We start from the raw sequence: 27241 nt of genomic DNA, 5'->3' as shown, positions 1-27241 counted from the left end.
ATGTCAGACAGTATTCGGAAGCTAACAGTGATGACGGTGGTTGGTGGACCCGTCTGTTCTTCAACAAGATTCTTCGTTGTTTTTATTGTCAGAAATGTACAGTAAAGTCGACGTATTTATAGCCACAAACAAAATTTACTAACATTTAGCTTTCGGCTGGTGTCTGTTTCCTTTCTTGCGTCTAACTAATCCTGAATGCTTCTACCGTTGTGTTTTTACTCGTTGCAGGGAGTCAGAATACATCCCGGACAGGAACCACGTGAAGCTGACAGGCTTCAGCGAGCAAACGCTGAGGTAAAATGTCCCGGTGGTTCACTTTCATCCAAAAGCTTGGTTAGATGATTTATACAAATGTAAGAGACGTTAAATCCGAAATGCACTTTATGATATATTGATAACGGTAGGAGTTTATTTGATTTATTGTTTCGAGGAATAGTTTGTCATTTTAGGCAATACGCTTATTTGCTCTCTTTCTGAAAGTTAGCTGAGATGATCAATACCACTTTCATGACTGTACGGTTAATATTAGTGAGCTTGAGAGGTGCTGGGAGGAGGAACTTGTGACCCCTTGGACGAAGCCAGACTGGCCGTTTCCTTCTGTTTCCGGTCTTTATGCTAAGCTAAGCTAATCGGCTGTTGGCTCCAGCTTCATTTTTGTTTGATTTTTTTTATCGAAGATCTATCGAGACAAGTCTTTCCAGAAATGCTCCGGCCATTTCTGTAATTATGTGATCAGGTTTGTGGCAGAACGAGGATCTTCCAGGCTGCTGGACCATGTGGAGCATTTGGACAAACTGTACAACATCCCACCACCAGGGGGCGCTAAAGGACCTCAGACCACAAACAATGTCGTCCAAATACCAGCCAGCCCCAAGTTAAGGTAATTTTTATTTAAAGCCCCAAAAACTCATCTTCAAATCCTAAGTATTCTTTATAACATTAAATATTGATAAACAACAATCAAAGTTAAAAAAAAACAAACATTTATACGTATTATTTATTTATAATTTGAAAATTTAAGTACTTTAAAAGACTCAGCAAATCTGCTTCATCGGAACTGTGTGGGTTTGTTTTGACCCCCAACTGTCATCAGTTTCTGATTCAAATGTCACCTTGAAAAAGAGGAAAGAAAAAGAAATATAGAAATCTCACGTGTGAAATTAAATTGAAAAAAAAAAAAAAAAAAAATTCACGCAGGATCCCATCACTCACAGTGAAAACTTTTTCTTAGGGCATTGAATGGCCAAGAGCATAAAACCTGGGAGGCAAATTTACAGTATGATGCTCTTCTTTACAGACACCTCTCCGTTTAGTGTGTTTACAGTTGAAGGTCTACTGTCCAAGACATTTTTCTTCCTGCCTTTTCCTCGCTACCTTACCAGCAGCTCCTTCCTCTGCCGTCAGGTGGCGAGGCGTGCGCGTGTTCATCTCCTCCACCTTCAGGGACATGCACGCCGAGCGCGACGTGTTGGTGCGTAGCGTCTTCCCAGAGCTCCGGCGGCGCGCGGCGCCGCACTGCCTCTACCTGCAGGAGGTGGAGCTGCGTTGGGGTGTGACAGAAGAGGAGTCGCGCCGAGCCACCGAGCTGTGCCTGTCAGAGGTGTGTCGGAGCCAGATGATGGTGGGAATCCTGGGGGAGAGGTATGGCCTGGTGCCGCCCAAACCGGTCCTCCCTGACCTGCCGCAGTACAGCTGGGTAAGACCTGACATTATGAAATGAAATTATTCAAGAATCAATAAGTAGTGCTGTGAACTTCTTCATGCTGCTTGAATAAGCAAATGCTGTGTTAATGCTTTTAATGTGTACCTGTTTTCTTGAAACCTTTTTTTAACGAAGCGAGGACTAATATTGGCTCACTTGAATTTCCCCGAAAAAAAGATATAAAAAGAAAACAATTCTGCATATTTCTTTAATTTTCTCACGGCGGTTCATTTTAAAAGTCATGAGAATTTCAAAACAGCCTTTCTCAAATTAGATTTTTTCCGCACCTTTTAAATAAAATGAAATGAAATAAGTTTAAATCAAGTAGGTAAAATCGAAGAAATCAGGGTATTCTTGGGTCTTGAAAAGCTTTCGGAAGCACTGCTTTTATATTTCCTCAAAAAGGGCCTTAGAAGGTATGAAGAAGTCATTTGTACATTTCATTTACAAAGGTCTTTTAATATTTCCTCTAGCCTGACTCAGGCAGTAGTGTTATTTATTAAATGTTTCTGTTTGTGGTTTTAGCAGAATCTGGCTTGAAAATCCATTTTGTCCAGACCTCTGACTTTATATGAATTCATTTTTTTTTTTTTTTTTAAATTGGTTAATCTGTCCATCCATTCACTCATCCATTTTCTGCTGCTTATCCAAGTTCAGGTTGTGTTTAATGATTAATTAACTGCATAATTAGGAAGGAAGTAATAACAGAAATGTGAAATAAATGTAAGTAAACTGACTTTTTTTTTCACAATGCACTTGGTGAATTTTAGGCCATATGATCCCTACCAGTTTTTATGGATATCTTTCACACTTTGGGAGGTATGACTGTTAAAAGGGTATTAAATTGCATTCTATGTGGTATTTGAAGATTAAAAAAAAAAATTAAATTTCACTTGGAGAAACCCTTAGAAATAAGATGAGTGATTGGGATCGAGTAAAGAAAAAATCCGCCAGCATATTGACGGGACAGCTTTCACCTGTGACCCATTCTGAGATTTGTCTAGCCCATTGTAAGTCTCTGGCTCTCTGGCCTTTCTCACTGATATGTGTTGTGAAACTAGTCAGATGTTGCATTATAGATCAGTTGAAAGCAAAAGAAAATGGTACAATAATTATCCTAAAATACAAGTAGCTTTTACCACTTGTATTTTACGATATTTTATGTCAGACTCTGTATTTTGTTTCAGTCATGAACTGAAAATTATTACTTAAAGGTAGAAATATCATGTACCTGTAGCTATTTCGTCATTGTTACTGATCAACAGGCCAATCAGACCTCTCTGTTTTTTTGTTTGTTTGTTTTTTTTGGTGATTTTGTTACGCTGGGCACGAAAAACCAAACTACCATTGATACTTCAAAGTGAAAGAGAACGGTGTCCGTTTTTACATGTGAATTTAATTTAAAGTATTGAAGAGAGCATGATTTCGTTCTTCTTCTTCTGTGTGCAGCTGGCGTCGGCCCCGGCAGGTCTGTCCGTCACAGAGATGGAGATCCGTCAGTTTCAGGCTCTCTTTCCCGATACAGCACATCAGCGAATGTTCTGCTACTTCAGAGATCCCTATATCACCAGGTATGCGGTTAACGGCTTTATTCACACGTCGCAATTTTCTATCAAGTCTTTCCTTTAATTCTTTCCGTTTGTTTGAATGACTGAGTCCTGTAAAACCAACTTCTTCCAATTCATTTGAAAAATACTCACGGGATGTAGATATATTTTAACTACACAGTTTGCTTTAAAGCCATTTAAGTATCTTTATGTTTTAATCAAATTATTCTCCCTTGTTTTCTCAGATCGGTTCCGGCAGCTTGGCGATCAGACTTTGTTCCTGAATCAAAGGAGGCTGAGTCTAAGATGGCCTCTTTGAAAAGTAGGATCCGGGCCAGTGATGTTAAGGTCACTGAAAAGTGAGTCATAAAAGCAGCGAAGCTGTGGTCTCCACTATTTTTGGATTACAACTAATCAGAAAACCAAGGACCATTTTTAGACCGATTTTTAATTTTTGCCCTCCTGATTGCCGAATGGGCTTGTGAAGCAATATGTTCTCGAAAATTTGACACACATGTTTACAAAAACATTCCAATACTCTACCACAGTAAAAACAAATCACCTCCGGCGCCTTAGCTGAGCCTTCATGTGTGTCTTTCTGTCCTAGCTACCCATGTGAGTGGGGAGGTGTCGTGGAAGGGAAACCATATCTGAAAAACCTGGAGGACTTTGGCAGGGCTGTGCTGGAAGACCTGTGGACGGCAGTTGGGAATCAGTTTGTGGAAGTCGGTTACTCTGAAAAAATTTTTCAGTTTCATTTCCAAGCCCTTGTATCCACCAAACGTATCTTTATGAAACCAGTGAAATTTACAGATATCCCAATTTACCATATAAACTTTACCCTTAGTCTAAGGATATTTTCTGTCTAGTCCTCAGTGTTGTAACTAATACTGGGCCTTAAATGATTTATTTATATAATATCCTGGACAGTCTGTCAACATATCTGACATACACTAGGTTACAATCATCTAATTATTATTCCGCATCTGGCAGGAGAATGAGGAGGCCGAGGCTGCATCGGATGTGACTGAGCAGGAGGTGCACCAGGGGGCGCTGCAGAGGCAGTTCTCTGGCAGGGCGAAGCTGCTGTCTGGAGCCGTGGAGATGGTGGAGCAGGTCCAGACCAAAGGAGGGGTGATGGTGGTAGAGGGCGGGCCTGGAGAGGGCAAAACTGTCTTCATGGTAAAGTTCATCAGCCCATCAGGAGTTTTAAACCGTTCCGTACAGATGTGTGGGCAGGATAAAAGAAACAGCACATGAAGGCCTGCTTGGTTTTACACTGACATAAAACAGAGAATAGTGGTAAATCATCACACGAGTAGAGCTGGAAGCAAAGACTTTTATTTTTTTGGCATTTTAGCTTGAAAGTTACCGATATGATTCATAGATCATCACAATAGTTGCAGATGAATTTTCTTTTTTCTCCGTTCATCAGCTGATTGATTAATCGGCTGTTTCTCTTTTCCCCCCCACACAGGCTGCTCTGGCAGACGCCCTCAGGACTGGGGTCAAGTCCAGGACAAACCTGGTCTGTAATGTCACCTCCTACTCTACGGCTGCCAGCCAATCGGCACGCTCTGTGGAGAACCTTCTTCGCTTCCTGGTTCAGTGGTTCAGGAAAATTAAAGATACTGAGAAGGAATCCCCTCTTCCCCACTCTTACAAGTGATCAGATTTTGAATTGTCTTCCAGATATTTAAGATGCACAGGTATACCTCAATTGTCTCTGCACTGACAATGATTGTCATCTTTTCCATTTATTTATTTTCTTATCTCAGAGATCTGCTGTCAGAATTTCACTCCACGTTGAGTGACGTGAAGCAGAACGAACCTCTGGTGCTGCTGGTTGATGGGGCGGATGTTGTCCGAGATGGCGGAGGTCAACTCCGCTCCGACTGGATGCCAGAGCAGCTTCCACGGGTCGGTCAAACGGATGGGTTCTGTTTTATTTCCACAGTGGCCCCGGCAAAGACTGCTGTGCCTATGCTACACTACTGCCCAAGAGTTGTTACTTCAAGATTTAAAAAAATCATAAATACATTCGACCATATCTCCTCTTTCCATGAAAAATTTTTTACAGCTATTTTCAAAAAACTGAAATAATTTCCGAGGAATCTTTCGTCATCTAGTGAGCTGTTGCAGACTTTAGCCTCCTGACATTGAAAAGATTAAGATCCAAAACCACCATCTCTTTGACTTTTTAACTGAGTTTTGACTGTGCCTAGTGTTGTACCTCTGTTGGTCTTTTGTACGGTCAAACAACTGGAAGCAGTATGGTGCCTGACCATTTAGACATTCATTCACACATTTGCACACACTGATTGCTGTCTTCATGGCTGAATCTTGTCTGCTAGAGGATAACACACATTCCCCTCTTTCTTGTCAGGGTGTGTGTTTGGTAGTAAGCCTCACATCTAAAGCTGCCCTGTTACAAACCCTGGCCAAGAAAAGAAGCACTGTCCTGTTCACCCTGGGACAGCTTTCCGTGCCGGACCGGAAGGAGATAGTTCAGAAGGGACTGGACACCTTCGGGAAGAAGCTCAGTGACTCTGCATTCAACAGCCAGGTTCTCCTTAAGAGTCATACGTTTTCCCTTCACTCTTTGATGTTGTCTCACTTTGTCATTTCTAGTTTTCCCTAAAACTATGCTGTGTGTTTGTCCAGCTCCAGACGCTGGTAATGAAGAAAGGAGCAGTGAGCCCTCTCTACCTGCACCTGGCCTGTGAAGACCTGAGGAACTTTGCCTCCTTTGATAAGGTCTGATTTCACTTTTTCTAGACACTTCTACAGAATCGAATTTTTCTTTTCGTCTTTTTTTTTTCTTTTACACTTACACACACACACACACCCCCACGGTTGGACATATCTTTGTGAGGAATCTCACCAACATAATGCCTTCTAGCCCCTTACCCTAACCTCAACCAACACAACTGATTGCATAACCCCAAACCTTAACCCTTATCCTAAACCTAATCTAAACCCAATTCCAGCCCGAACCCTGAAACCAAGTCTTAACCCTGAAGGTTTGAGGACCGGCCAAAATGTCCTCACAACAGTGGTTATACACACACACACACACACACGGATAAGATAAAAATAATAAATAAAATAATAATTAAAGCATTTACTAATAAACGAACAAGAAAAGAGTGAAAAATAAAAGACAGTAAGTATTTACAGAATGTTTAGGACCAATAGATTAGTTAAGTGAGTCCTGAAATAGTAGCTTTAGATGAAGACAAAAATAGAAACAACTATATATTAGAGCTGAAATGAGTTTAAAAACAAAAAAAAAGTGAAGTCGCTAAGATCTGCCACTTTTCCTTGTCTTATATGACAGTTAACTGAATATCTTTGGGCCCTTTAATCGAGAAAATAATCAATCGACCATAAAAAAAAACAGCAATTAGCTGCAGCCTTTCTCTAAATACACACATGCACGTATATACAAACATATACACACCGCTCAGCTTGTGGCGCGATTAACAACAGTGATTTTAGTGTCTCCGCTGTCTTGGTGTCTCAGCTGAAGGAGAGCCTGCAGGACCTGCCTCAGTCTCTGAGCCAGCTGGTGCAGCACGGCCTGGACAGACTCTGCTCCCAGCACAGAGGCATGCCGGGACTCCGCTGGACCCTCGCAGCGCTCGCCGTCAGCCCTGCGGGTAAGATGAGTCCGGGAGAAATGTGGACCTAATTTTTTTGCCATTATTTTTGTAACTTTTTGGAGAAACGCATGTGATGAATTGTAGTGGTATCATGTTGTGTTGCAGTTGTGGAATAAAGTGCCAGAATATTTATAAGGATATCAATTTATCACCGGCTTCCGTGCAAGTATCTTGGTGCACCGTGACAAAGTTCTCATCCCCAAAATTATTTGGACAATCAAGAGGGAGCATTTGAAATTCAGTCTTGCATGCAGATATTCGTTGTCTCCCCGTCAGTAATAAGCGTGACTTGAGGAGGGAGTCCGGTTGCCCGAACGTCTTCTGGTCTTGATCCACAGGCTTGAGGGAGAGAGACTTGTACTCTCTGCTGAACACGTGCAATGAGCTGTCCTCGCGGGACGGGCAGACGTCATGGCAGGAAGTGCTGCAGCTCTCCAGGAAGCCCAAAGGACGCACCCCCATGGCAGCTTTCACCCGTATAGTGCAGAGCCTGCAAAGGTATGAGTCTTTACATGAGTTAAAAGCGAAGTGCTGGAACTTGACTTTGGTCGCATGTGAAAATGAACGTCTTGAGATTTTTTCATTGTTTAATCTCATCAAAGAATTAACAGAAATTTTAGCTACAGCCTGTTTTTACATTAACTCTCCTGTAATGTGCAGTAATGGGGGCTTCCTTTTATTTCCCTTCTATCTTCTAGTAAAATATTTACACCGTTTTCTTATTTTTTCTTCAGGGTTTCTGTTCTTAGCCCCATCTCTAATTTACAAAACATAGGGTTTGATAGTGATTGTGTGCTTTAGATGGTAGAGGCAGCCCAGAGGCATAATACGCATTTTGGCAAGTCCATTTAGATGCAGTAGAAAGAGGTCTGAGTAGAATTGCAGTCAGCCACCCAAGTGGAGATCAGACCTGTTTGGATCCCTTCCTGCAGTCTGATCGATCCGTCTCATTGCCACGGCGCTGACGACTTGCTGGCTCTAACAAACCCGGAGGTGAGGCGGGCCTTTGAGGACTTTTTCCTCCCGGCAGAAAGCGACAGGACCAGAGCTCACCTCGTCCTGGCAGGTAAGGTCCACGTCGTTTGTCGCTGCTCCTCAAAGCACCAGCCACGGTGGCGCCATCTGGGTTCTGTCTCTCTTCACAGCTCATCTGTGGGCACTAGCCGACCCCCAGGGAACAGACGCCTTCCTCCATTGTGAGGCCAACTCTGTTATGCACCTGCCCTCCAACCTGGTTAGTCACCATTCCTTCGCCACTCATTGCATAGATACTACACAACGCGAACAATAGTGCCTTGGCATCAGTTAACAAACAATTAAATAAAAAATCAAAATCATAATCAAAATATAACAAACAAGCACCATATAAAGTATGTATTCACCAAGAAACTCTCATCAGTGAGTATTGGAAAAACTCAGAAGGAAGATAGAATCAAGAATTTGGTCAGTCATTCTCACTTTATTTAACCACTACGTTTCAGTCAGTAGGTCTTGATTTACTTAAAGATTCAGTTGGTTTGTATCTACCAATTTTTACTCTCTGGTTCCTTTTTACAGTTTGTGGTCCTGCGTATCTGTCATTAAGCCTTTAATGCGTTGAAAACTCTGTACGAAACGTTTTGAAAGAGTTTGCAGCGAAATCGGATCAGAACTGTTGTTGTGAAGTGTTTGAAGAGTGTTTAGAGCAAATTCAGGAAAATTAGCTTGAACAGAAACATTTTATACATCTTGGACAAAGAAATGCACTAGAGAACTACACTTACTGATGATGTTTACTTTAGATTTGAACTCCTTGGTGCTCCTCTTTGGCTTTGGACAGATTCAGAGTGGCCAGCTGGAGGCGCTCCATTCCCTGCTCTCCAGCTACTATTTCCTGTATGCTAATGTGCGCCACGGCCTCCTGCACCACCTCCTGGAGAGCTACAGCTTGTACGGTGAGTATGCATGATGACACCGCATGATAAATGTGGTATTTCTCTTTGGTACTTGCAGTTACATGAATTTAAAATTGTTGCAAGGGCAGGCTGCCTCAGCAGCACCTCCCCTTGATAAATGACAGTTAAAGAAAGAATCCTAATGATTGCATCCTGTGAAATTCTGACTTTCCTGCAGATAAGAAGAATAAGTCTGCACCCTCATGTAAGTGCTTAAAAATACTTTTTTTTTGTTTTTTGCCCCAAAAATTCCTGCCAAATGTGACTTAGTCTTTATACAAGTTTTCTCTTTTTCCTCTCAGCTGGCTTTCAGGACCGTCTAGAGGACTGCCGGAGTTTCCTGCGCCGTCACGCCCCCCTGCTCTCCTCCTGGCCGCCTCTTTTCGTTCAGCAGGCCCTCAACGAGCCTCCAGAGACCTCTGCTCACACCTGGGCTCAACGCCTGGTGGGAAAGGGAGGGGTCAGGGTAGTTGAGTGGCTGAACAACAAAGATCAGACTGTCCAGGAGACCAGGTAAGCAGGTTTTCTGCCAGGCGGTGAAGGAAGTTGGCTAGAAGTGTTCCCTAAATCCACTATGTGTCACTGACAATTAATTTGGCGAACTTTATCCCCTAAAGGCAACAGCTTCTTTCTGTTTTCATTCAGATGTAACAAGTCTTAACTTTGTATCAGGCATTGTGTGCATTGCGCTTTCTGGATGTCTGTCTCTCTGCCGTCTGTCTGTCCCTTTCTCGTGAACGTGGTATCTCAGGGACACCTTGAAGGGAATTTCTTCAAAATTTGGCACAAAGGTTGACTGGGACTCAAGGATGAACTGATGAGATTTTGGTGGTCAAGGTCCAGGTCTCTGTGATGTTACAAAACTCATTTGTGGCCATAATTCAAGAATTCATACGCTAATTATAATTTTCAGCTTTTTTTTTTAGCTTTTTATTAAATTCCTTTAAAGTCTTCACTACATGTTTTATATGAGTCCAGACAGACGTGGATGTAAACTGCATCTTGACTGGTTGGATAGGCATACAACCGGGAGGCGGTAGTCGTAGTTTGTCTTTGGCATTCGATTAGACATTTACAGAAGCGCGTCAGTGGTCTTGTGCGCTTCTCCGCAGTGAGCTGGTGTCGACCTTCTCCTCTGAACCCACCTGTTTGGTTTTGAGTTCGGACGGACAGCTGATGGTGGCTGGTACTGGACAGGGAATGCTGCATTTCATCGACGCGCAGACGGGACAGGTATGAACACACTTCAACCCCAGGATTTGGGGGTTTTATGGGTCATTATTTTCCAATAGCAACGTACTTTTTTGCCTCACTTCTGTGCGCTCTGCGTCGTGTTACTTTTTCATCACGTCACACATTTAGTGGGCTTGCACACTGATTGGGTGTTTTTTTTTTTTTTTTTTTTTTTTTTTTTTTTTTTCATGGTTCTATTTAGCAAATGAATAGCAGTCCCGACCAGCTGTTTACACGTTTACATGTTATTCATATTCACATTCAGTACAATTAATTACATATCTAACAACATATTTACATGGACTATAGTGACGTGGTTACTAAAAAAAATGTGTGTGTCATTGCAGTCATTAATCAATTTTTTTTTTTTTTTTTCCCCCCCCCCAGTCCTTTTCCCCTTTTTTTTTTTTGTGCACGTGCACACATGTAAAAACCAGAGTAGAGACTGAGAAGAGTTACTGTCTCCAGGTGAAATCTAACTGTGAAAAATGGGTTTCCCTAACCCCCTACCCTGATTACAGAAACCAGGTTTCATGTATACGCGACCTGTTAAAAAAAATCTGATTCCCAGGGAAATTAATTGCAGAGCACGTAAACGCACCAAACGTCAATATGTCATGTTGAACATCTGAGCTGAATTACTGTTAAATCTTCACGCTGAGGGAAAAAAAAGCAACAGCCAAAACGTCCGATGTCGACTTTCTCCTGGCTGTGAACAGAAAGTGAAGTCACTGGTGAGCAGCTGCGACGGCATCTCGAGCTGCGTCTTTCTGAAGGACGGACGTCTCGCTACAACCTCCTTTGACGGACGAATAGAGACCTGGGACATCGGGAACGGCTGCAGGTGAGAGGAGGGAGAATTAGGAACACACCTCGGACTGGACCAATCCCCAAGTCCTGCTGGATTCAGGTTCGTTTGAATAAACTGACTTGAGTCTCCTCTCCATGCAGGACTGCTATTATTGATGGCCACACTAATGTGATAACAGCAAGTGATGTCACTGCAGACCATAAGCACTTTGCAACTGTGTCGCTGGACTTCATGCTGAAAGTCAGTCTCAAACAAATTGCATCAAAATGATTTATTTTTATGTTTTTTGTTGTTTTTTGTTTTTATTGTGTAGTTTTTATTGTTTGTCCTTTTAATTTGCAAAATCAGTTACTTGTTTTCTGGTGTTTGTTAGTTTTTTGTTTTTGTTTTTTGTTTTCTTGTTCCATTTATTGTGTGTGATTTTTACACTATTATTACCAGCTGTTACTAAACAGTACCCGTCACTGAAACAGTCAGTGTTACACGTCCACGATATTATTGTTTCTATTTCTTCAGGTGTGGTCATCTACCACGGGTCACGAGGTAGCAGCCCTGCTCAGCGCCAGCCCTTTGAACTGCGTGACCTTTGACCCCGAGGGTCACCTGCTGGCTGCTGGCTGCTGGAATGGGAAAGTGATCGTGTGGAACTGGCTCCAGAATAAAACTCAAACTGTGAGTTACAGTGAGGAGAGACCAAAGGAGTGCTGTGTGTTACCTATATATGGAGCTCCAGTCACCTTGATGCTCACTTTTTCAAATTCATAACGTTAATTTTGAAACTGTAATGAAAGATTTTTTTTTTTTTTTTTAACAGCGAAATTTTAGGATTGACTCTTTTAAAAGGGAATTCCACCTATTTTACACATCATAGCGTGTTTACAGAACTTTGGGAGGACAGCTGCATATTTGAAAAAGCAGGTTTTGACGAGGAAGAAGAATGCATGACATAAAAAAACAAAATGCCTGATTTTCATCCTTTTCTTTAACTCTGCATTGTGAGTCTGAGAGTTTTATAGGAGTACAATGCTAAATTGCTGGAATCCTCATTTAAAATTACCCTCAAAATGATCCTTATTTGATTGTTCAGTCTATTAATTCTCTCAATATAACATTAAGGTGGTATGTGTATGGCTTGAATTTACACTCAGTGGCCACTTTATTACATACACCTGTAAAATCTAACGGAATCCAATACAAAAGCTCATCAATAAATTCTATGTTAAGTTGTGATTGACTCTGTCAGGGAGTTATTATTTTAAATATGTATTTTGCCATTACTTAAAAGTGCACAGTTGAGACAGAAGAAATATGGGGGTTAGAGAGGAGGTGTATTAAATGTGTTGAAGGTTCCAGTCTAGATTAGAGTAAGTTGCTGTGGGGACATTATCGCCATCGTTCTTTAAATATAACCACTCTTTCTCTCCTGCCCCTTCCCCAGTCCCTGTCCGGTCACCAGCGCTCAGTGCGTAGTCTCGCCTTCTCCTCCTCCTCCTCCTCCACGCTCTGCTCGGGCTCCATATCCGGAGAGGTCAGGGTGTGGTCGGTGCCCGCCTCCACCTGTGTGGGATGTTTCCAGGCTCACTGCGGGGCCACAGAGGTCCTCGCCTTCCTGGGGGAAGGAGCCATGCTGCTCAGCGCCGGCTCGGACCGCATGGTGAGACAGCGCTGCCTGCGCACACTGAACCCGGATCAGAAAAAAAAATAGACTGAACTCTGCTGGCCAAAATGTGATATCGTTACTTCACTGCCACGAAGACGAGTATTGATGCGGGCTCAGATCAAAACGTGTCAGCCGTTTTGTCAGTACATTGGTTGCAAATAGAATTCCCAAAAATGTATAAGATGATAAGTGCTGCCATATTTATTTTTTTTTTTTTTAAACTCTACCCAACTGAAAGTCAGTGCAGGACAAGTGCTGCTGTTTACTCTAATGAGCACATTCTCACTTATTTTGAGATTAATAGTCTTTTTTTTTTTTTTTTTTTTTCCCCCTCTGTGTCTTCAGCTCCAGCTCTGGTCAGGTGGACTTGGACGTTCGGTCGCTGCATTAAAAAGCGATGAAGTAAGCTCTTAATTCTCTTTAAAACAACCCTTACCTTTTTACATTCATGTCGCGCAGCTCATCTCAGTCCACACAAGCCGTCTTTCATGTCGCCGTGTGTGTGTGTGTGTGTGTGCGCGGGAGTGAACAGTTGGGGTATGATTGGAAAAGAAGATCGATGCCATTTGCTGATAAATTAATGTCCACCGTTACAGTCTGCAAGAGTTGTGCGGTGAATGCACTCCAAAGACTCGGTGCTAGTCATGGCAATGACATATATTGAGGAGAACATTTCATCACCAGTGTTTGGTTTCATTACACTCTAACAAGAGGTAATGCATTTTAAAGGATAGTTAATCATTTGTGGGCGACTGAAGAGACTAGGAAGTGGATATTTTTAACATACTGACTAATGAACTTCAGATATTTCTCCCAAAATGAAGCTACAGTGGAAATTCTTTTCTTCATATCCCTCCCAATTATTTGTGTTTTTCAGTGCGATCAGGAGCCTCCCCAGAAGAAACCGAGGTCTGTGAACCCAGTTCATGCCGCGCTGTGTGTGGCTGTAAATGGATACTATGCTGTTGTTGGATACCACGGTGAAGGCATCAAACTGTTCAATCTCGACCTAGGTGTGTGTACGCGTGAGCCGGGGAAAAGGTCGTATTTATGAAATTTGAGCCCATGGAAGACGCCAAGCTGACAGAACAAGTACAGATATGCGGACGACGGCTAAAAGGAGAGAATGAGAAGGAACGACTCCAAATTATTAACTCCCAACAATTTCTAAATTTACCTGTTTACATGAGGTTTTGTCAGTCGCCACATTATTTTTCTGCAACATAAAAATTTTACTGTAAAGACTGGAAAAAATAAGACTTGATTTAAGCTACTTTCACATGTTGAGTTTTTGTAGTTTTCAACCTTTTTCTATTATTATTATTATTATTATTATTACCACCTTACTCTTATATTAGGTCTGTATTTTCTGTCTTGCTTGTCTTTTATCGTCGGGCACTTTATGACATCTGCTCTGGAAGGGTGTTTTATAAAGGAATTTACTGACTGACTTACTTTCTTACCCAAAGAGGAAATCATATTTAGCCAAAATTGGGTTTTTTAGGGTTTCTACCAAAATACGCCAAGGATATAAAATGGAGGATGGTTAGATGAATAAATAGAGGCACATGCATAATGTCAAGGATATAAGTAACACAGCTATAAAATATTGATGAAAACTACATGTAATAATAAAGACATTAAAAATGGATGTACACTCACCAAGCACTTATTAGAACATCGTATTAATAGTCCCTTTGCTCTTGAAACTGCCTCAATTCTTCATAACTAGGATTCTGCAGTATGTTGGAAACTTTCCTTTGAGATTCTGGTCCACGTAGACACGGTTTCATCACTACATTTCTTCAGATTTGTCAGCTGCACTTTCACGCTGCCAGTCTCCCGTTTTTACCCCCCCCCCCGATGTTTGATGTGAACATTAACCGAAACTCCTCACCTGTATCTGCATGATTTTATGCGCTGAACTGCTGCCACGGCTGATTGGCTGATTGGACAACTGCATGAATAAGCAGGCGCACAGGTGTTCCTAATACAGTGCTTGGCGAGCGTACATCAGTAACCTACTGTGTGTATATATAACAATGACTGGTGCAGACAGTATGCACTTGAATCTTGAACCTGACCCACTTTAATTCATGTCACCTCCTGTATTTCTTTACTAACTCTCCCATTTTCCTCCACCCTGTATTAATATTAAACAAAATGAAGACACAGTGTACTTGGAAAAAAATCCCAAAATGGATCTAGTAAACACACAAAGCATAAACGATGTTATTTTAATCTTAGATGAGATGATCTGGGCCTCCAGGGACCGTGACGTGTCCATACTGTGCCTGTTGTGGACCGTTTTGGACGCAGAGCAGGCCGAACCTGAGCTGCTGGTGTCCGGAGGAAGTGACAAACGTCTGAGGGTCTGGAAGAGAGACGACACAGAGGATGGAGCCATGGGGGGCCTGAAAATGTTGGGAATGTTCGGTGCGCAACGAGGCGCCATCCTGGCACTGGCGCAAAACTCCACCTATCTGGCTACAGCTTCGGGTAAGTGCTACCGACGGTAAGGGGAAAACGTGACCCGCTATTTTGAAAATTTGAAACATCACACTTTCTACCAATAAATGTTTTCTTATTTGCTCTTCTGCATTTCCCCCTTGAATTAGACGACTTCACCGTTGTTCTGTGGTTGTTGAGCGATCTGGCCCTCGACTGCTCAGTTGAGCCTCATGCGGTGCTGAGGGGCCACAGCGGAGGAGTCACCTGTCTGGCCTTCAGCCCCGATGGTGGACGACTACTTTCGGGTGGAAAAGATCAGGTAGAATGATCTAGAATTTTGTGGACTTTTTTAACCTTGTATTTTTATCCGTTTACGTGCAGGGATGTAGTGCTGGCTTGTATTTTACCTGCTACGTGGGACAAATTATTTTACATATGGTTCCCGGCTACAGGTGTGGTAGAGCTCCAGTGCAGTGTGGAGAGTTGACTCATGTTCAGTGGTGAAATATGCACATTCATAGAAGCTAGATTTTTCAGTGAGGGAGGAGGCCTAGGTGTCCTTTTAAGAATTTCTAACCAGGTAAGTGAACTTTTTTTTTTTTTTATGGAGAAACCCTATGAGACACAGCTTATTATTCAAAGCAGATTATTTTAAGTATTTTTATATATCTTTGAACACACCTGGAGGGGAACTTTAAAGCTGTAGCCTTTTAGCAACTGCCACTCAAAACCCATAAGTAAACTTGATCAAACTTGCTCAAATTCTTGAACATGGCATTGAACTACGGCTACAATTACGAGATTAATCTGTCTATAATTTTAAGTGTACAAAATAGCAAAAATAGGTGAGAAATGTCCAATAAAACTTCCCAGAGTCAAGGTCTCACCTTCAGATTGGTGGTCCTGTCCAACCATCAGTCTAGAACTTAAACATTTTCAGCATACAGTGATACAAAAATGAGAATGTTTGCGATTTCAGTGATAACAAATCTTCTAAACTCAAAGTTTTTCCTGAGCTTTTTGATTGCCTCTCATGGCTTTTTCCTCAGTGAATGAACCTGTTATAACGTGTGCTCTGTACTCAAGTCTCATACTGGACATGCACCTAAACTAAAGCATTGTTTCAGACTTGTTTTCTGGCTGTGCTGTAATCATAAGAGTATCTTTGTTTCAGGCCCTGGTGGTGTGGGATATGAGTTCGTCTCCTGCTGCTGTTTCTAAGTCGCTCCCTCACTCTCACAGAGACTGGGTCACCGGCTGTGTCTGGACTCCAGACTGTGTGGTGAGTCTTAACAAGTGTCATCGAGAAATGTAACTAACCTGAGTAACAGGTCTTCCCCTTTATAGAGCTATTACCATGCTACATGTACTACTGTGTCTCCAGAAACTTGTCTTCATCAGCCTCTATCTGTCCCTTAGATTAGCGCCTCAAACGATGGGAGGCTTTGTTTATGGGATCTGCAGGCAGGCCGCTGTCTCAGGGAAATCTCCTGGAGCAGTCCTCTTAACTCTGTCTGCTGTCTGGTGAGAAAATTACACAGCTGTCAGTTAACCGACACGACAAAGGAAGCGCTTGGCTTCATGAAGGAACCGCTGTATTGACTTGCTGTTTGTTATTTCTGTGTGCAGGGACAGTATGCGATGGCTGGCTGTGCAGAGGGGGCGCTACACGTGTGGAACTGGGAAAGCAACATAGAAATCTGCCACATTACCGCCCACAAGCAGCGTATACACCACTGCTGTCTTCTCACAAATACAGGTAAACTGTACTCTTTCTATTTGTCTCCCCCTTTTACTCTCACATTGTACAATGCAATGAGTCGCCAAGCCTTCATTTTATATTAATGTTTGTTTTATTTTTTTGATTTGGTTTTAAGACAAGAACATAGAAGTCAACAAAGAAGAAATGACTGTTTTCACTGCATCTGATGACGGCACAGTGCACCTCTGGAAACCACTACAGGTCTGTCAGTCAAAATGAAATCCTCCCAATTTATGAATATATTTCTATCATTTCGTTGTACGTCAGTTTTGTCCTATTTGGTTTTTTTTGTTTTCTTTTGTCTTCATTCATGCTTTTTTTGTTGTTGTTTTTTTTAGGTTCACAGCTCCAATTAATGTCCGTACAAGATTAGTTTACGACCAGTGTTCAATCCATTGGTCTCACCCTTAGTTCTAGTCTAGATGCAGAGCCAGAATGACTTCCTAAGGGTCCTCGACCATAATAAAAGAGCGGACACTGTCGCTTATTTTTCAGTTTCTGCCTCCTCTCTCACATCCTCTTTTCTTTTTTCTTTTTTTTTTTTCCGTACAGATGGAGCACTTCAACACCTTCCAGGGTCACAGCGGTGCAATTCGCGGAGTTGTTTGCAAGCGAGGAGTCTCAGAATTCCTCACAGTTTCTGAAGACTGCTCGCTGCGATGCTGGACGTGGAATAAAAGTAATAAAATACTCGTTCAAATAGCATTTCACTATCGGATCCTTGCTGAGTGTCAGATAGTTGTTTGATTTTGTCTACGTTTAAGACGACTCTTCTCTATCTGTTACCAGTCACAGTGGGTTTTTTTTGGAAGTCAGTAACGGAGTTACTGGTCACCTGTATCATGAGAAAATGATTACAGTATGATTTATTTTGCTGCAGTTTTTTGTATGATGCCTGACGTTTGTTTAGAAAACTCTTCATTTCACCTCTGTATTCTGTCTTTTCTGCTCAGAGTCTCCTCTCCACCTCTCAGACTCCATCACAGCTCTGTGCTTCTCTCAGAAAGGTGATGTGTGTCTTGCCGGTTTTTCATCCGGTTTGCTGGAGTTGTGGCAGCGCGACACGGTGGTTGGCCGCAAGCAGGTGAAGAAATGCGCGAGAAAAGGGATTTATACTGAAATTGTGGTTGTGTGTGTGTCTGTGTTTTCTGTGTTTGTGTAATGACGGAGTGTGTCTGTCTGTGTGTGTCAGGCTTCAAACAGCAGCATCACAGCGATCTGCTCCATGCCTCACGGCCAGTTTGCTGTCAGCTACATTAAATGTTTTGTTGATGTGTGGAAGCTGGTGTGGAATCAACAGCACCGCACCGCCAGGTAAAAAACAACAACAACAACAAAGTCACACTACAAGCTACTATACAGGACCTGACTATCCTCCATTTTTGTTTTTTGATATATATATATTTTTTTTTTTTTTAACCTTTAACCAATGAGAAGTTGTGAACAAATGCTCATTTACAATAAAGATCTGGGGAAGTAACACAAGAGAGCAACAGAATAAACAATAAATAAACTTTTATTGACACAAGCATTCATTTACATGTGACAAACATGATGGGAAAAAATGCAGGCACAAACTTGAAGTTGTTTTAAAGTGTCTTTATAAAAAGGAAAGACCAAAAAAAAGGCTTTTTTCATGAAAGATTTTTGTTTGTTTTCATACCTGAAATTTGCACCAACAAGCTTTGCAATCACACATTATTTGATTAATGTGTCAAAATCAACACATTACCTCTCAGAGCGTCCCGTGACCTAAATTTAAAATTTATTCAGTCATGATCGGGATTAATACCTGTAGGGATGGGAAACCACTTTAGCAGAATGTAGAAGACAACCTCACTGTAACCGGCCAAAGACTGTTCTTCCCTCCTCTGGGAAATTCAGGGGCTTCTGAAGCAGCTCCAGATAGTGTTATATTTTCTTCAGTGGTATAAAATCGGCAGGCAAAAGTTTAAAAAAGGTCTTAAAGTCTAAAAAAATATTTAAATTCCGTTATGTTGGTATTTTAAATATTTTTGTATCCAAATGCGAGCTGTCAAGACGTTATACATCTATAAACTAGAAGCATCTAGAAACTCTAAACTAACAGGAAAGTCATCAGCTCATAAGGGGCAAGTGTCGATTTTAAATGAACTTTTGGCCCCCACTCATTCCTGCGTTTTTATTTGATTTGTAATGATCAATCAAATAATCCCATAATATCTTCTCCATGTAAAGCGCTTAAGCCAACGTTGGTTGTTTTTAAATGTTTTCGAAACAAATAAAATTCACTTTGCTAATTAAAAAAGAAAGTAAATAATAAAAGATTTCATAAGAGATTTGTTGTAAATGAAAAATGAAACCCAACCCTGTGCGGGTATGAGTTAAAGGTACATTCCCTGGTTTAGTTACATCTCCCCAGCATCACCTCCAGGTCCCCATGCTTTGACCCTCCTTTACTCTAGTTGTGAACTCCTGAGTTTCAGAAAATCAGCAGCAGAGTGGAAGAAAATTTGGGAATTTCTAGTGAGACTGAGAAAAATGGAGACGTCAAATAAAGTGTAATATGTTTGATTCCACACACTAACCAGTCCTGCTTTATTCTGTGTTTCTGTCGCTCCCAGCCTGGTGAAGGTAACCACGTACACAGTGACAAAGCCAGCGGTCTACCTCCACTACTGCTCTGCCCTGATCGGTGTGACTGACAGCGGGACAATATTTGACGCCGCAAATGATAAGTCAGACAAGTGGACCGACATAGTCAGAAAGTAAGGCTGCATACTGTACGGCATGTACCAAAATCTTTGTCCAGGGTTTTCAGGGGCCGGCCAGGGTTTTAATGTTGATTAAGGCTGATTATTAGGTTTTGAATTTTGGAGAAAAACTCGCTTCTCCCTGAAATGCCTTAAGTTCCGTCGTTATGTGAGTTTTAGTTTTGACTTTTCCTCGTTGAATTGCGACAGAGGAGTGTTAATTAAGGCAAACCCATTTATGGTGGAGGTGACCAGAAAGTTCATGAAACTTTCTAGAATATTGATGATTATAATTTTGATAGCCTTTGAAGTCTTTTAATTCAAACATGGCTGCTGATATCCGTCACTTTTGAGAAAATTTACTGATTACATTAGCCCTAAATTGTCGATCAGGTTAGCTGAAACGGATAAATATTGGTCATTCAACAGAAATTTGAAGATACTTATGAACATCTACAAGACCACACCTTTTAAATGCTTAAATTTTATATTCAAGCTTAATTTATGCAGCTTCTATTGTCCAACAGTCCAGCTCAGTTCCAGATATTGTGCCATTGGGTTTTGTTTCTTAGAAACAGAGAGGTTTTATTTTTAAGCCCCGAGATTTTAAAAGGTTGGTGTAACATTAAAAGCATCTTTTGTATTTGTCTTTTTGTAGCTGGGACCAAGAAGTCCAAGTTTTGGATTTGATCCGTAACGACGAGAAAAGCATGTGGCTGGTGGGCGAAGGAGAGGGAAAAGTTCACGTTGGCTTCATTGTGAGTTTTACGTAGCCTGCAACTAATATTGATTTACATTAGGCAAACTTGTACTTCACTGTCATCACCATCTCAATGGTGAACAGGACTTGCACATTAGAACAGTAACGATTTAAGAAAAATTTAAGTTAGGAAGAAAAAAAAAGTTAAGATGTTTGCTCTGGCTCTCAGGGTCATGCTTGAACATAAAACATTGTATATTAGCTTTGAAAACAGAATGCTCTGTTTCAAACCGTGCTTGGTATGTCACTACGGGAAGCGCCATCTGGCATGACCAATAGCAGAAGCTCTAATACCACGACGTCTGTCAGGGGACAGACCAATCATCTGAACTGCATGGGCATGCCTGCCCCCCCTGCAGCGCCATACCAACCAGAACTACATATTACTAAGTAGACATATCTTTTTATAGTAAACGCTCTACACAAAAACAAAAACACCAGTTTACTTTCTTTTCCTTTTGTCCATCTTAACAGGCACATCATCTTAATTACAAATCAAGTCTAAACTCAGCTGTAGCACACCACAAACTTTGTAACTTTAGTAAAAAGGAATGCTGACTGATGACATTGTCCTCTCTTTCTTCAGTTTGTCATGGGCCCAGAAACTAGTCTCTCTTCAGCTTTCAGCTCGACAAGCCTGAAGTGCGACGAGGAGGACGAGGAGCGGCGCGGAGTCCCAGTAACAGCTGTAACTATGGACAGAGGTACAACTAAGGTTGCAAGTAACAGTTATTTTCATCATCAGTTAATCTGCGGATTACCTTTCCGATTAATCGTCTGGTGTCTGAAACATCCTCCAAATCCAAGGTAATGTTGTCGAATTGCCTGTTTTGTTTGACCGACCAAAGATTTTTACTTTACTATCGCCTAAGATTAAGGATAGCAGCAAATCCCCTCAAATGACTGACAGGAACTGGGGAATATTTGGTATTTTTGCTTTAAAAATTACTTAAATAATTAATTGATCATCAAAATAGTTGGCGATTATTTTTTCTTTTGATCGACTAATCATTGAAACCCCTAATACAAACGTCAACACTGTTTGCACTGCAACTGTTACAATTAATACTCTTAATTAATTCATAAACATAGTTACTAGAACTATTGCTACCACTGTACGTGCCAGCTTTATATTTTTTATTTATCGTGTGATCAGCTAATGTGTTGAATGTTCTTTCAGAGTTTGTTGTGTGTGGAGACCTGAAGGGCAACATGTGGTTCAACCAACCTCCAGAGCTTTCATCATGGAGCAGCAGAAAACCTGTAAGAGACTCTTGACTCTGACACAGAACACAAGACATAGCGCATATTTTTATATTGAAGTGGTAGGAAGTAACTAAAGTACTACTCAACTTGAGTACTACTTTGAGATACTTTTCCTTTTTCTGCTTCTTCATAGTTTTGGTCGGATGTTTACATACACTCATCACAGACATGACTGTCATGGTAATATTGGGCTTTCAATGACTTCTCGGTGCACAAGTGTTAATTTATTTGGGGTTTTTCTGAAATTAACACAGGGTCAAAATTTTACATACAGTGTGAAAAATATACATACACCCACTGAAATTATTAATTTAGTGGTGCTGCTTTTAACTTGCCGAGGCCTCTTGATTTCCTGTTGGTGATCATGATTGACTACAGCTGGTAGCTTCTCTGTACATACATGAAAAGGGTTTGTTTGACAGCACTCATTGGGTTGACCAACACAATGGGAAAGTCCAAGGAGCTCAGTGCAGATCTGAGAGGATCATAGGTTTACACAAGTCAGGAATGTCTCTTCGAGCCATTTCTGAACTACTGCAGAAACAATTTGGGAGGTGTGGCCCCTGCCCCAGGGTCGGAGGGAGATCGGAAAAGGGAACACACCACATCCAGTACATCGCCTGCTGCTGACTGGAGGCTGCATTCCCCGGAAAAGCCCTGCTCCCAATCTGATCAATTCAATCTGACGACTGTTTGCAGCTGACCAAAAAAAAAAAAGGGGAAAAGTTTTGGGGGAAGGATGAGACAGATTGAGTTGTTTGGCCACAATGACCAGAGGTATGTTTGGAGGAGTAAAGGTGAGGCATTAAACCCCAAGAACACTGTACCACCTATGTTGTGCACTCATTCTGCCCAAGAGAAAGAACAATTCAAAGAAATCATTGAAAGCCGAATATTGCCATGACATTCATGCCCAGGACGAATGTTTGTAAACTCCCGGCCACCACTGTGCTTCTTCTCCAATACATTACAGAGGATAATACTGTAGTTTAACTCCCCTACGTTTATGGTTACTTATTACTTTTTTACGGCATATAGAAAACATATGATGAGTTTATGAAATATGAACTACCCAACAATATATAAAGAAGTTCAAACTATAGCTCCACCGGAGCCAACTAGTCCAACAACAATAAAATGCAGCTCATACACTGATGCATGAGTGATAATAGTCCAATAATATAATTATAATAGAAAGATGCTCACAGGGCCGTTTTCTACACAATCACTACTGTTACTTTGATACTTTTAGTACATTTTGATTGACTATTGATATTTCTGTACTTTTTTCTTAAGTGACATTTTTATTACATTACTTTTACCTGTGCATTTTTAGCAGTATTTCTACTAAAGTATATAAAGGATCATATAAAGGATCTAAATACTTGCTCTGCCACTCTCATATTGTATCAGATTGAATGAAAATAACAAAACAAAAAAACCCTACAGTTACTGAACTTTTCTCCAGTTTTTTTTTAGGTATACTAATTTGTGTTTCACACATAAAGACAAGGTGCTGTTTCAACAACAGCTGGCACATTGTTTTATCATTTTCATCGTTCATTTAGTTAGTAACATGTCCTAAAATAGTGGAAAATGCCCATCACGTATCCCAGAGCCAGAGGTGACATCTTTAAATGGTTGGTTTTGTCTGAACTGCAGTTTAATGATGAAAAGCAGCAAATCCTCACATTTGTGAGGGCGGAACCACCAAATGTTTGGCCTTCTTGCTACATAAATCATTCATTTCTCATCCGTATGAATTGTTGCTGCCAATAACCAACTTTGTAGGATTTTTTAATTTTTTTTTAATTTTGATTTTAATGATGTTTTACCTTCAGGCACACAGTGACAGGATCACTGTGCTGAGACTCACCAACAGCACCATCATCTCAGCCTCCTACGACAGGACGGTGAAGCTGTGGGACAGAATCACCAAGAAACAGGTACATTATAGTCTTAAAGGATAAATCTGGTGATTATTCCGTAATCTGTTTTTTTTGTTTTTGTTTTGTTTTGTTTTTTTGTCAATGAACCCAATAAAAAGACCAAAACCAATAAAGAACTCATCCCATTCACTAGTATTTTCTGTGTATCCAAAAACGTAAATAACACAGTAGCTAAATCATAAATCATAATGGAGAGAAAAAGAAATACCAGATAAGCTAGTTCTGCTGAATGCTAACTAACCAGCAGAGTGGCATTAATCTCAATCTCTGTAACCTCTGACTCTACTGGAATTCGGGTCATTCAATGTGGTTACGGTGCATATAAACAACATATTTAAATGATTTGATTAAAGATTACAGATTACAGTAACAGATTATATAACTGTCACGAGCCTTTGAGCTTCAAACCCTTTTTTTTTCTCTACTTCCTGTAGCCACTGCTTTCTGACTTGTCCAACAGCTGTTTGAAAACAGATCAGTGAGAGACACAGTTGTTCTGGCTGACATGTTCTTTTATTACCATGAGCGCACATACTGTAGTTTATTTCGACTCACTCCCACATACACCACTCTAATGATGTGAATATTCACTGGAATAACAAACGTGTGTTAATCCGCAGCCGAAAATAGTCCCCCGAACATGTAGTATTTACTGCTGTTTGAGTTACGTTTGCTGAAAAACTACAGTGTCCAGCGTTTTTAGGAAATTACCTAGACATTCATAGAAATGAAATGATATAGTTGAGACCTGTTTTTAAAGATTTATGTCTAGAGTAAGAACAAATGGTCTTGGGGCAGAGATCCAGAGACAAGGTAGGGGATTCACAAAGTATTGAGAGATGAGATTTTTTGACTTTACGAAAACCATGGTACAACAATGATAGACGTCTCCTTTAAACCATTAGAGGGAACTATTAGATATCACTCTAGACGTTGTGCTCTCTTCTTATGCAGCATTTGAGAAAATGTATCTATTCCCCTGAAATAATGTTTAAAACATTTTAATCTATCTTTCAATACCTAACTAACTAACTTTTAATCACTTTCTCCCCCTTTGGCACCTTTTTTCTCCCCTCTCTCTCTCTCTCTCTCGCTTTCCTCCTCCAGGTGGGTATGTTTGTGTGTGGAAGTCCTGTCCTGATTTTGGAGGTGAATCCAGAAAAACCCACCGAACTGGTTTGTGGTGACGAACAGGGAAAGCTCTACTTTCTCTCCAGGAAGGAATAATCATCTAGATTTTGCATACAAAATTGGGGCTTTAGGAAAAACACTGTATCGCTAAACTAACCAAATGTTATAGGAATGTTTTGCTTCTTTTTTGCTTCAGTGATGGTAAATGTGCAATAAAATGTATTAAAAAATACAAAAATATAACAAATATATATATATTTAATATATATATTTAATAATATAAAAAATAAGATTAAATATTTAAATCACATACGGGGTAAGCAGCTATGGAATAGTTCTAATGCTCCAATTATGTCACGTTTACATGTACCTTTTAATTTAGATTAAGAGAAACTTGCAAACATAACAATTAAGTATGAAAATGATAAGCTTTAAAAATATTATGTTATGGTTTTTTGTGTGAGCTTAATTTATTAGAGGTTTTTAATTTGAAAATTGTAATGGAATGAAAATGGGAATGTGGGAATGTGAAATTATTTGCAGTTGACATTTTGTTGTTTGGTTTCATATTTTTAACTGATTAAATGAGAAAACATGGGTTTACCTAAGAAATATTGTGTAAAACACTTTCTTCATGTTTTTACAAATTAGTTAACAAATGATAGATTTCTGACCACGCTGGGAAAGGATTTGCATATAATTAGTAACATTTATTTTATATTCCCGAGATAAGCAGAGGGGTGGGGGCCGTCGTGTTATTGGCAGATTTTGTATGAATGATAGTATTTAAAGTAGATTAAACCAACAGCTCAGAAATGGGAATAATTGCTATTTGACACATGGAAATTTGCGCAAGAGCCTCTCAAGCAGTGAGAGATGAATGGCAGGCATGTAAACACAAACTTCCCATCCAGTGCTTTTACAACTCTTTTTATCTGTTGATAAGGAGCCACAGTAAAACATGTTAAGTAAATAAAACTATACTTAGTGCTCCACATTGAATTTCGGTGATTTCACCATAAAGTTAATAGAAATGTGAACCTTAACGGAACCACAAAAAACCCGCGATGCATTCTTCAGTGTACTTCAAGTAGCACGTGTTTTTCCGTAGACCATGTTAACAGAATTCTCTTAAATGCATTAAAACCTGTTTTTTCAAAATATGCTAGTGTGTGACCGTTAAAGTTTTGGGTTTAGGCGATGTGCTGTATAACATTTTTCATATAAAGTGATGTATTTATGCTGCAAATTTGAACTTCTATTCCCTTTTTAAGGTAAAAAATTATAAGCAAATGTTTAGCATCAGTATGCATTGATTGTGTGTGCTACAACAGTCTCATAAATAGCTGGCTTTATAGGCCATGGGCTACGTCAGGTGTCGCCCAGCTAACCTAAGACTCCATTCATTCATTCATTCACTCCGTGATTGGGAGGCTAATTGAATAAACCCATAAATTTAAATTACATTCAGTGTTGCTAGACGGCTGTATAAAATACACTTAAACCTGCTTTTCTTTAGATTCAGCCTCTCTCATTAAATTGAAGTCATTTGCATATTTTTTTTAATGAGTGAAACGAAGTGATTGAAGTAGATTAATGTTAATTGATAAAAAAGCAATAGTACTCACACATACAGTATTATTTTACACCGTCTGCACATGCAGACGTGGGATACGATGCTTTTTGGAAAGTGATTGTTGACATTTAAGAGATGTTGTGAACTCCTGAAAAGTAGCTTCATTTTAATTTTGAATAAGTGTTAGAAATGAATTTTATTTATTTATTTTTATCATTGGTTAATAGGTACAGTATATTAAATCCAGGTGGCAGCCTGAAGTGGACAAAGACCAATACACGAAAGATAATAATGTAACACTATTTAACACAATTTAAGTAATTTGAGGATACAAATTACTAAAGTGAGAGAGCAAAAATAGGTATATTGGGTGCACAAAATCTTAAATGTAAGGGATGATTTTTAATTTGAGGACAAGAATTACTAAGGTAATCGGTACGAACAATTGGCCACTATGCTAAAACCAGTGCTGGAAAGAAACTAAGTACAATTACTCAAGTACTGTACTTAAGTACAATCGTGCCTTATATTTTACTTGAGTATTTCAATTTTCTGCAACTTCATACTTCTGCTCCACCTCAATTCCGAGGCCAATATTGTACTTTTTACATCACTACATTTATCTGACTTTAGTTACTAGATACTTTGCCGATTTAGATTAGTAATACAAATTGTAATCGACAAAAAAAATGATTGTGATATTGTAAATTAAGCAACCCAGCAGTATATAAAATTATTAAAATTACCTCCAATTTTACCAGAGCAATGTGCCCATTAAGGCATAAATAAGTGTAATTCATTAGTATGATATACGTTATTCTATATAATATATGTAAAATAGAATTTGAAAATGATAAATGCATAAATACATGCAATTTAAAAATGCATATTTTTGCTTTTGCCATATGTGATATATGGTATAAAAATCATACATGCAGTCAGTGTATATATAGATATAGATATATATATATATATATAGATATAGATAGATAGATATAGATATGTATACAGATATATTTTTGATATATATTTAATATATGTATCTATAAATAGGTATAGACA

The 27241-nt window shown here is 40.0% G+C and overlaps 1 protein-coding gene across 2 annotated transcripts in view; it reads left to right on the top strand.

Moving 5' to 3' along the window:
* tep1 (telomerase-associated protein 1) overlaps positions 1–25789 on the top strand; it is a 37552-nt gene extending 11763 nt beyond the window's left edge. The window contains exons 16-55 of one of the 2 annotated variants that reach the window (XM_040144043.1): positions 229–294; positions 737–880; positions 1405–1696; positions 3152–3273; positions 3495–3608; positions 3857–3974; positions 4243–4431; positions 4727–4914; positions 5028–5169; positions 5636–5815; positions 5914–6006; positions 6776–6911; positions 7253–7412; positions 7847–7980; positions 8060–8148; positions 8734–8848; positions 9027–9053; positions 9151–9361; positions 9961–10081; positions 10801–10925; positions 11033–11132; positions 11409–11564; positions 12331–12546; positions 12898–12954; positions 13430–13565; positions 14800–15051; positions 15171–15322; positions 16178–16285; positions 16423–16527; positions 16633–16762; positions 16881–16966; positions 17318–17444; positions 17719–17849; positions 17958–18079; positions 19369–19512; positions 20156–20255; positions 20844–20961; positions 21438–21520; positions 23365–23469; positions 24580–25789. In XM_040144043.1, coding sequence (XP_039999977.1) covers positions 229–294; positions 737–880; positions 1405–1696; positions 3152–3273; positions 3495–3608; positions 3857–3974; positions 4243–4431; positions 4727–4914; positions 5028–5169; positions 5636–5815; positions 5914–6006; positions 6776–6911; positions 7253–7412; positions 7847–7980; positions 8060–8148; positions 8734–8848; positions 9027–9053; positions 9151–9361; positions 9961–10081; positions 10801–10925; positions 11033–11132; positions 11409–11564; positions 12331–12546; positions 12898–12954; positions 13430–13565; positions 14800–15051; positions 15171–15322; positions 16178–16285; positions 16423–16527; positions 16633–16762; positions 16881–16966; positions 17318–17444; positions 17719–17849; positions 17958–18079; positions 19369–19512; positions 20156–20255; positions 20844–20961; positions 21438–21520; positions 23365–23469; positions 24580–24699 — 5314 coding nt within the window. In that variant the 3' untranslated portion in view covers positions 24700–25789. The remainder of the gene's footprint in view (positions 1–228; positions 295–736; positions 881–1404; positions 1697–3151; positions 3274–3494; positions 3609–3856; positions 3975–4242; positions 4432–4726; positions 4915–5027; positions 5170–5635; positions 5816–5913; positions 6007–6775; positions 6912–7252; positions 7413–7846; positions 7981–8059; positions 8149–8733; positions 8849–9026; positions 9054–9150; positions 9362–9960; positions 10082–10800; positions 10926–11032; positions 11133–11408; positions 11565–12330; positions 12547–12897; positions 12955–13429; positions 13566–14799; positions 15052–15170; positions 15323–16177; positions 16286–16422; positions 16528–16632; positions 16763–16880; positions 16967–17317; positions 17445–17718; positions 17850–17957; positions 18080–19368; positions 19513–20155; positions 20256–20843; positions 20962–21437; positions 21521–23364; positions 23470–24579) is intronic. The other variant, XM_040144044.1, reaches the window with a different exon arrangement.
* The last annotated feature ends 1452 nt before the right edge of the window (positions 25790–27241 follow it).

This window comes from Xiphias gladius, chromosome 14 (assembly GCF_016859285.1).
Source record: "Xiphias gladius isolate SHS-SW01 ecotype Sanya breed wild chromosome 14, ASM1685928v1, whole genome shotgun sequence".
NCBI classification, from domain to species: Eukaryota; Metazoa; Chordata; class Actinopteri; order Istiophoriformes; family Xiphiidae; genus Xiphias; species Xiphias gladius.
This window is presented reverse-complemented; position numbering and strand designations above follow the sequence as displayed.